Source organism: Melanaphis sacchari, unplaced genomic scaffold (assembly GCF_002803265.2).
Source record: "Melanaphis sacchari strain LSU unplaced genomic scaffold, SCAv2.0 Contig359_pilon_pilon, whole genome shotgun sequence".
Taxonomy (NCBI): domain Eukaryota; kingdom Metazoa; phylum Arthropoda; class Insecta; order Hemiptera; family Aphididae; genus Melanaphis; species Melanaphis sacchari.
Genome location: NW_020271221.1, coordinates 19,197 through 29,393, shown reverse-complemented (window position 1 = coordinate 29,393; position 10,197 = coordinate 19,197). Strand labels below are relative to the sequence as shown.

The 10,197-nt window shown below is 30.6% G+C and overlaps 3 protein-coding genes across 3 annotated transcripts; 1 reads left to right on the top strand and 2 right to left on the bottom strand.

Annotated features, from left to right (window-relative positions):
• Positions 1-2,120: 2,120 nt before the first annotated feature.
• On the bottom strand, positions 2,121-2,609 carry LOC112596858 (piggyBac transposable element-derived protein 4-like). The gene has a single exon (XM_025342678.1). It carries the CDS (start codon positions 2,607-2,609, stop codon positions 2,121-2,123), a length of 489 nt encoding a protein of 162 aa, XP_025198463.1.
• Positions 2,610-4,192: 1,583 nt separating this feature from the next.
• On the bottom strand, positions 4,193-6,228 carry LOC112596857. The gene is made up of 2 exons (XM_025342677.1): positions 5,979-6,228; positions 4,193-4,461 (listed from the first exon to the last, which is right to left on the bottom strand). Exons 1-2 carry the CDS (start codon positions 6,226-6,228, stop codon positions 4,193-4,195), a joined length of 519 nt encoding a protein of 172 aa, XP_025198462.1.
• Positions 6,229-6,743: 515 nt separating this feature from the next.
• On the top strand, positions 6,744-9,297 carry LOC112596856. The gene is made up of 2 exons (XM_025342676.1): positions 6,744-6,876; positions 8,471-9,297. The coding sequence occupies exons 1-2, from the start codon at positions 6,744-6,746 to the stop codon at positions 9,295-9,297; spliced, it is 960 nt and encodes a 319-aa protein (XP_025198461.1).
• Positions 9,298-10,197: the final 900 nt, after the last annotated feature.

The window sequence follows — 10,197 nt, the reverse complement described above, 5'->3', positions numbered from 1 at the left end:
AACAAATTTTATGAATTTTTAATTACAAAATTACTTGAAAATTTTTGGGATTTTGACATATTTCGTAAAAATTTGAACTTTAAAATTTATAAAAAAAATAAATGTGACTAACGATTTTTGATTTTTTTTTTTTACCTACAATAAGAACGACCTATAAGAAATCTTGTATTAAATTTTTAAGTTTTTTTGGACATCTAAAATTATTTTATAGACGTTTCAAAAAAAAAATTCCTTAAAAAATCGAAAATTCCAGTTGTCTACAATAACTAAAAAAAGGCCATAATGTTTTGAAAATTTAACCGTATATAGATAACGCTAATATAAACAGTTAGTGACAATTTCAAGCGTTTAAAATGATTCGTTTTTGAGTTACAACAATATAAAAAATCGATTTTTATCATTGCGCCCCCCCCCCCCATTATAGGTTGGGGCCCTGGGCTCATGTGTTTAACACACCCAACACACCCGGTTATTGCGGCACTGATAATTAAATAAAGTACTCATCATTATTTTTTACCTGTTGATGTAGATGGTTGTTTTTCCGAATGATATTCGTAAGGAATAGCTGTTGGCTTTAATTTATTTTATTTTGATTCATAAAATCATCGAGACTAAAATGTTCCTGGCAAAGATATTTATTATGCAATTTTTCTTTCGAAAGCGACAGTAGATTAATATTTCCTATATTAAGAAGATAATATTTAATTTAAAATAAAAAAAATTGAATGAAAAATAATTTTAATTCATTAAATAATATATACCACAGTTCAGTACCCATACTTCACTTCTAACTTCATCTTTGGGAAATCGAAACATACTTAGGTTGGGAAACTGTACTGTTGTTTTAAAGCAATTAAAATATTGACACTTATTTCCAGGCATGATCAATATTGTTATTTGTAACACGAAAACGTTTAATATAACATTAAGAACATAAGTGTTGCCGTTTCGAATGACAATCGATAGACGATAAGTGTAGTCGGTTATCAAAGTTAACCACAGTCCTGTTTTACAATTCATATTATATCAATAATAATAATACCATTAATATCATTGGTTTTATAATAGATATTATGTAGTATTTATATAACAATCTACAAAATCAACGATATTATTAAAATTGCTTATTGATAAGTTATTTATAGTTTAGAGACTAGTGGGATACATGAAAATATAACACCCTGCCATAGTAAGGAGAGGTGTACACCGCACCGCTGACAGTCGTCGACTACAGCGCTCTATAACGGCTGACAGTCAGGAATTGGCGACCGGTTTTTTCTACAGCGTTGCTCATCTGTCTATTATAAAATCAATGGTAGTATTCATCGCATCTCTAAAACGGTTTAAGTACTCGAGATTTGGTCGTTGATTACAACTCAAACTGTAGTCGATAGGTGTTAGAGCCGGTACACACGACCGATATTTCATCGTACGATCTATATCATATATTATAAATTATAATATATCATCAAAATTACGTATTCAGTATGAACTGTGCAGTGTTATTTGAGTGTTGTGTATTTTACAGTTCTCACTTTAAGTGCATTTTAACAATTAATTCCTAGTTTATTATAAAAAAAAAAAACAATGAATGATATTATAATTTTATATATGGGTTATAAAATATTACTAAAGAAAAAAATCGAAAAATGTGGGTCCATCCATTATTATCCACTCGTTTATCCGAAGGTGCGTTTTCAATTAATTTTGAAGGTCTTAGAAAAGATCCAGTAAAATTTTTTAATTATTTTCGTATGTCAGTATCTGCTTTTGATGAGTTACTTACAACATTTGTTGGTCACAAACTGATAAAAATGGATACAAATATGTGAAAAGCCATTACTCCAGTTGAAAAATTGGCAATCACTCTAAGGTATAATTAATACTAGTAGTACATAGGTATTACATATTAAAGGATTACAAGTAATATGAATGAACATTTTTTTTGTAATAGAAAAATTTTTTGTAAATTGATCATATTATTATATCATATCATTATTATATTGAAAAACTAATAAACTTATAAAATATAATTACAGCAAATTATAGATAAAACAAATTAAAAACATCATTTTGTATCCTTTTCAATCAATACTATTTACAAATAACATTGGTTATGTTTATTTTGCCCGGACTCTGTGGTCATCAAAAAAACATTCGATGCAGTACACTTTCTGGCAAGCTGCACACCAATAATTTGATTGTTTCGTTATTCGCTGAGCATGATTTCTTCCTCCTTGTTTTACCATTTCATCGTAACATTTCACACATCGAGTTCTTTTTCCAGATTTAGATAGTTTGTGTTCAACTTCTTCTTTATTAGTTTCTTCATAAACACCACACATATCTTTTACCAACATTTCTTTAAATTCAGTAATTCCAATTTTCGTTTTATTTACTTTATTGTATAAACATATGGCATTTAGAACTGAAGTGCTCAGTATTATTTCAATTGCAACTTTCCTATACCATTTCATGAATTTTCTTAGTGGACTGTAGTATGAGAACCTCTGATCACATATGTCAACCAAAGCTTTTCCTTTGTTATAGTCAATAACAATTTCTGGTTTTTTTGTAGTTTGACCACGTTTATTTATTGTTTCAATCATAGTGTCTGAATGTTTAGTGGAGAGCATAAGGACATCTCTTTTGTCTTTCCACTTTAGAACAACTATACCTCGGTCACTCTGTTGCGCTATAACTTGTCCTTTTTTTCAGTTTCTTTTGTACTACATCCTTTAGGTTTTGTTTTCTATTGGCCCTTAGTGTCCCAACTAAATGAGTATTTTGTTCCAAGAGTTTATGTGCCAAATTAACGCTCGTATACCAGTTGTCCGTATAAATTGTCCTACCAAAATTTAAATATTCATGTGTCAACTCCATAACTATTTTTGTAGAAACTTCCAACCCTTGGACAGCTTCTTTACCTGCATATATTCGAAAGTCAACAGTAAACCCATCATGTACACATAATTTGAATATTTTAACACCATACCTATGACGTTTATTTTTTAAATATTGTCGAAAAATAAGGCATCCAATAAATGGTATAACAGATTGGTCAATGCATAGCGATTCTTCAGGTATATATGCACGTTTATATTTGGAAACTAAAAGATCAACCGATCCTCGAACTTGTTACTGACATGAAATGTTCGGAGTAATAATTCAAATCTCTTAACTTTCATATACTTTGAAATTTTTGAGGAGTAAATCCCTTTTTTAGCCCAATAGTTCTGAATTGTTGGGAGGTGTTCTAGTCCCATTCACATTATAATACCTAAAAATTGTTTAATTTCAGCAGCATTTGTTTCTTTCCAAGCATTAAGTCGCGAATGACGACGAAGTGGATACACTTCGTGAATATACTTAATAAGTCAGTTTATTTAACAATTTACATTAGAAATTCATTACTAAAAATAAAAATAATAACTAACGTTTTAATTAAAAAAAAACATTTACCAGATACTAGTAACTAATTTCTTTGTTTAATTAGTAATAATTTATTTTGTTATTAAAAACTCATCCATTATATCAGAATCAGAATATATCACATCTCTCCCTGGCACAATATCCGAGTGATGTGAAAGTGTTGATGTTGAATATGGAGAAGGAGAACTAGCATTTGATTGGTGTGGAGATTCTGGGGAAACGACATTAATATGTTGAGACGAAGCATAAGTTTGAACTGGGGGTTGTAGACTATGAAAATTTTGAGATTGGACATAAAGACTGGTATTCCTTGCAGGTAATATGTCGTATTGAGTATTTGCATACTGTGATGTTGATTGTTGTGGATGTATATATTTCTGATTGTTCGGGTTGTACATTATATACGGACTATATGGAAGTTAATGGAAGTATGGCTGATGCTGAAAAGATGTGGATGATACATTTGGTTTTATTGTCTCCGGTAAACTAGAAGATTGGCCTCTCTTAATAGTTTGTGCAATTTTGATCACCTCTGATCTGAAAAGTAGTGTCTGGTCGTCGTTAAATTTTCTAACTATCGGTAACAAGGAGTTAAAAAATTCTTGATGCTGATCTTGTTTTTCATCATTAATCCCTTTCTGTGTTTGTACTTCTAAATATTCTAAAAACTTCTTTTCGACAATTGATTCTTTTTGTTTGGTCCAGAGTTGTTTAAAGTTGAACATTGTTCTGTCACTATTTCGGATGTTTTTAAGTTATGTTAAATATAAGCATTTATAGTATTATTCGCAATATCATTGTCATTTATAGTATCATTCTCAATATTGTCATATGCAGTATTATTTAAATTAATAGAGCTTGAAGTCTTTCGTGGGGTTATTGTTTTAATGAGGAATCTTAATTCATCATAATATAAGTATGTTTTTTTGGATTTTTTCCTGGCGCCATCGCCTGATTTTGGCTTATCTTCATTTAAACTTCTAATAAATGCATCTCGAACATTTCTCCATTTCTTCTCTATATTATTTCCTACAAATGTTATACGTAAATATAGGCTTTTGAAATATTGGATTTTTTTTTAGATTCTGAGCGAAGCGATGAATGTATTGGTTTTACAATGATGTGTGTTTTTTATTTATTTTTTATTTTTTATAAGCATTGTAAGTTAAAATTTTGCCAAATTTGTCAGTTATCACTTAGGTATCAATATCTCGAAAATGCACAAATTATTTAGTAGTTTCAATACTCTACGCCGACAAACCGTCTCCGCTCAGAATCGTATTTCGTATTCAATGATATATTATTTTAATATTGTAAAATTATAGATTATAAGTACTCATGAATTATATCACAACTAAAAATAACTGTAATTTATTATTTATTGGTTTTAGATATCTTGGTTCTGGATGTACATTTAAGGATTTACACTATTCGTACAAATTAGGCGTCTCATCAATAGCTATGATAGTTCGAGAAGTTTGTTCAGTTATATGGAATGAACTTGTTGGAGTTTATATGCCCACTTTTACTGAACAATACTGGAAAGATATTTCAACTGGTTTTGAGAAACAAGCAAATTTTCCTCACTACATTGGAGCGGTAGACGGAAAACATATACGTATTATTAAACCAACTGGAACGGGTAGTCAACATTATAATTATAAAATTTTTTTTTCTATCGTATTATTAGCAGTAGTAGACTCAGATTATAAATTTATATATGTCGATGAAAAGGATTCCGACTCTACCATTTTTAAAAATTTCACACTTTGGACTCTGTTGGCTAATAATTCATTAAGTATTCCTGAACCTTCGGTATTGCCTAACACAGATGCAAATGTTCCATATTTGTTTGTGGGTGATGAAGCCTTCAGTTTATCTACAAATGTACTACGGCCCTATAGAGGACGAAACTTATCACAAAAAAAAAGAATATTCAACTACCGTTTATCACGTGCACGGAGATATGTTGAATGTGCATTCAGGATTCTATCAAATAAATGGAGAATTTTTCATAGGCCATTGAATGTCACTACGGATTTAGCTGTAGACATAACAAAAGCTTGTTGTGTATTACATAATTACGTTCGAGAAAAAAATGGGTACAAATTACAAGACACGTTAACCATTGAAGGATTTGATGAACCTCTAGTCACAACTAATAACATCAATCGTGGAGGAAGGATGGCAAATTATATAAGAAATACTTTTGCCGATTACTTCTATACTGTAGGAGCTGTGGCATGGCAAAATGATAAATAAATAGTATATTATTTAATTAAAATACAAACTAAAACAGTTTTATTAGTTATTTTATCATTATTATAATATATAATAATAATATTATGTAGGTTACATGTTATATAAAATAATTATTATTAATGTAATTATACTATTTAATATTTTCGTCATTATTATAATATGTACCTACTTAGGTACCTACCTATTACTTACCTACATAAATACATTAATTATATTTTAAAATATATCATTTTATATCATACATTATTATATTATTTGTATTATAATGTTTGATTAGTACTTGCCTATTAATTTTTGATGTTGACTTGATACTTCTTTGTAATCTGGGTATAACAAAATAAAAATTTCTTTCCAAGCAGCTCTTTTTAAATACCTATCAGAATAATTATTTAAACTTTTGTCCCAAAGTAAAGACCTTGCTTGGACTTCGCTGATAAGAATCTCGATATCAATATTTAAATCGTCTTCCACAAATTCAATTGATTTTGGAGAGTTGACTCCATTAGAAAAATCACATTCGTCCTCAGAAGACATGATGGATACTAAACACTTTCTATGTTTTGATCCGATAAATATTATCGTTCGTGTGTTCTAATCAGTTAATTTATGTACATTTTGATTGAAATATTTTGGTCGTACGATATTTTTATCGGACAGAAGTTCAAAACGTGACCGACAGTTTTCAAGGCGTCGTACGATTATCTTATCGTACGACAATTTATCGTAATCGTGTATAACCATGTTATAATATCGTACGATAATATTTTAATACGATAAATAAATCGTACGATGAAATATCGGTCGTGTGTGCCGGCTCTTAGGCTGCGGTCACAGTGGCACCGACGACCGACGTCGGTGAAACTCGCCCGATTATTTTATGCAAAGTAAATATAATACAAGTGGTCTCAGTGCCTCCGACCGCATCGGCCGATTACGCCGACGTCGGTTATCCATCGGACGAAATTCAATTTCGTTTGTTTATATCGGCCGATTCAGTCGACGTAATCAGTTGAAACACAAATATTATTTAAAAATATTATATTTTCATCATGGACTGCGAAAAATTAATAAGTTTGGTCCATGAAAGAAGGAGTTTATGGGACCCTAGCAATAAATCGCATCATAACAGAGACGTCGCAAGACGTCTCTGGGATGAAATCGCTGTATTATTAAAAAATACAAGTAAGTACTATTCAAATTTTTAACTATATTATAATATAATTTTATTAAACTATAATGTAACTATATTTTATTAAATCATTCATTCTTCATTATATCGTGAAGATGAAAATAAAATAGTAGTTAGTAATAAAAATAGTTGGTTTCTTGTTTAGAATTATAAATGGATTTCAATAAAGTGATTCAAAACTATTATAGCAATAATATTATGTAGTAGAATATAATGGCATGGTTCAATATAAAAATAACACAATTACACGAAATGTAAATAATCATGCTATAGTATACAACATGTATTTTTCCACATTTCACTGTTATTAATTTTTAACAACATAAAATTAAAATACATACATTACAAATTTACTCTGTTATTGAGTTTATTAATAGTGTTGTCTTTGAAGTACTGTTTGAAAATATCGCGTATTTCATACGCTCTTCGTGATGATCGATTAAAACGTCTCAAATTCGTAATATTGTGTTCTGTTTCAAAACTGTGTTCAGCTGTCTGGCTCTGGATGTTAAATAATACGGACTCCTTTATACCATCCTTCTCTATCACAATATTATGCAATAAGCAAACAGTTTTAACAATAGTGTCTACATGACATGGTTCCACTTGCAGTTCAGTCTTTAGACATCTCCACTTACTCACTAGAATACCAAAGGCACATTCCACCGAACGTCTAGCTCTACTGAGGCGATAATTGAAGTTTTCTTTTTCTGGATCAATATTATTCATAGTAGGATACGGCCTCATTAAGTATTCTTTTAATGGATAACCTTGATCACCTAGAAAAACGTGGGGAACATGTTCATTTGTCCCTGGTAATGGTTTAGGAGGTGGCACATTAAATGAATTGTTTTCCAAATGGTGGTAGACTCCAGTTTCCATAAACACACCACTATCACTTCGTCTCCCATAATCTCCTACATCAATCGTAATAAATTTATACCTGGCATCAGTAATACCTTGTAGATGTACGGAGAAAAATTTTTTATAATTGAAAAACATGGATCCTGAATGAGCGGGACATTTTATGCGAACATGCTTTCCGTCGATACTCCCAATACAATTTGGGAAATCCCACATACGTTCATAATCACTCGCGATTTGTTTAAATCTCTCAATAGTTGGAAGTGGCATGTGTTCTACATTTAATGTCGTCCAAATAGCTTCACTTGTGTCATACACGATCCTGGCGATAGCATTATGAGAGATTCTAAAGGAGAATGCCAAAGACCTGAAGGCCAGTCCAGTCGATAAAAACCTAACAGGAAAGACAATTTATCCAAATATAATTATATTAATAATTACAAAATTATTTATTACTATCAATATATAAATGTAATAATATCAATATAAATTATCCTAGGCTGACATATCTCCGTTCAGAATCGTTTTTCGTATTCAATGATCCTTATCATTGAATTTAACACACCCATTATAGAGGCCTACCTTATGATCGAGCTTCACTCGACACCTACAACAGCAGAGCGAGTGCCCGATTTTTTTATATTTATATTTATTATTTGATTTTCACATTATCAACAAATAAGTACTATGTTTAAAGTATGGCTTCATCATTTTTTATTGCAGGTTCTGGAGTAAAAACTAAATGGCAGTATTTGAGAGACACCTATCGTCGAGAGCTTGCAAAGACCAATCAACCAACGGGATCCGCATCTGGTTGTGATTCGAAATGGAAGTATTTTCAGCTGATGAGTTTTTTGAACGACATATATGCATCAAGAGTTGTGGTTGGAAATGTGCCAAATCCTCAACAATGTGACGGTGATAATGCTTCGGTGAGTGGAGGTTCACCCAACCAGAGCATGTCACATATTGACCATGAATTGATGAACTCACAATCAGATGAACAAGAACCGGACGAGCTACAGTTGGAAGAACAACAAACTGGTAAATCAAGCTGTTCTTCTATAACTCCGGGTGTGAGCCAAGTACCAAAAAAAATTTTCAAATCACCCAAGAACAAATTTCGACAGAAAAAAGATGTTCTTAATGATTTAGTACAACTAGAAAAAGTAAAGGTCGCCCACTTGCAGGAACTGAAGAATAAAAAAGAAGATGAGGAAAAAAAAGATGAGGATTACTTTTTTGTTATGAGCCTACTTCCACATCTGCGTGCAATACCGCTGTCTCAAAAATTACAAATGCGCATAAAATTGCAACAGGTATTGCTTGAATGTCAATCTATAAATCAAAATAGTACATCATATGATACTAGTATACCTGTAGCTAGTCCGGCAGACTACTCTAACTGGAGCAGTTCAGTTTCAACTAGTTCACAACAGAGTAACTGGAATACCCGTAGCTACTCGCCTAGTGAAGATGAACCAGTCCAACAAACAGTAAACTCAGATCAAGAACTTCTTACTAACTTTTTGCATTTCAAAAACGCATGAACATTTTTTGACGTATATTTCTAAATTGTATACAATATATTTATAAAGTAATTGTATGATATTTATAATATGTTAAACTATTACTCACACTACTACTTGTGATCACATCCTAAAAAAACCTATAACCTACCTTTAACGAATAAATAAATTATGTTGTAATAAAGATTTTTCTCTCATCATTCCAGTGTTATGTTAATACGAAATGTGTTGTTGCCCAGTCAATAATAGTATCAAATTCGTCTCACAGATATTTTATGTAGTATAATAATAATAAAAAAGGGCAACAAGTTGGTACCGCTCTGCTATACAATACGTTATAAGTAGATCAGTGTTATGGAATATATTATATTAAATTTGAATTCAATGATAGACATTTTCATATACTTATAAATGGCTCAAAAAATCAAAATATTTTGAAAATTTCACGTATCTACAGTTATTAGATTTTAGATACATCAAAAAACTAAATTTATTTTGGGTAAAAATTCCCATTTTTCCTTAATTTTTTGTTTGTTTTTTTCAGCGCAAAAAATTACCTTTCAAAAGTACCAACTAGATTAAATTTCCTATCAGAAACCACCCTTAAAGTTCAAAATTAAAGCATTATTTCGACTATTTATCGTGAAGACAGACACAAAACATTAAAAATTAAAAAAAAACACATCATTGTAAAATCAATATATATAAATAAATAACATACCTCAAAGTTACCATTAGGCTCTCTTCAGGTGATATACATCTTCGGAAGTTTGACTGCTTTTGGATTTTTTCTCTTATATTTTCCAATATATAGTAAAAAGTTGATTTAGTCATTCTCATATAACTGAAAAAATCTTCCTCCTGTTCCAATAGTTGGTGAAACAATGTATGGAATTCTACATATTTTTCCCTATCCTTAAA

Bases quoted from the DNA above. Each gene is read 5' to 3' on its own strand.
- LOC112596858 (XM_025342678.1), bottom strand. From the start codon at position 2,609: ATGATTGAAACAATAAATAAACGTGGTCAAACTACAAAAAAACCAGAA.
- LOC112596857 (XM_025342677.1), bottom strand. From the start codon at position 6,228: ATGTCTTCTGAGGACGAATGTGATTTTTCTAATGGAGTCAACTCTCCA. The intron at 4,462-5,978 runs GCAAGTACTAAT...TAACATTTGTAG, and splicing joins TCAACATCAAAAATTAATAG to GAAATAATATAGAGAAGAAA.
- LOC112596856 (XM_025342676.1), top strand. From the start codon at position 6,744: ATGGACTGCGAAAAATTAATAAGTTTGGTCCATGAAAGAAGGAGTTTA. The intron at 6,877-8,470 runs GTAAGTACTATT...TTTTTATTGCAG, and splicing joins TGTATTATTAAAAAATACAA to GTTCTGGAGTAAAAACTAAA.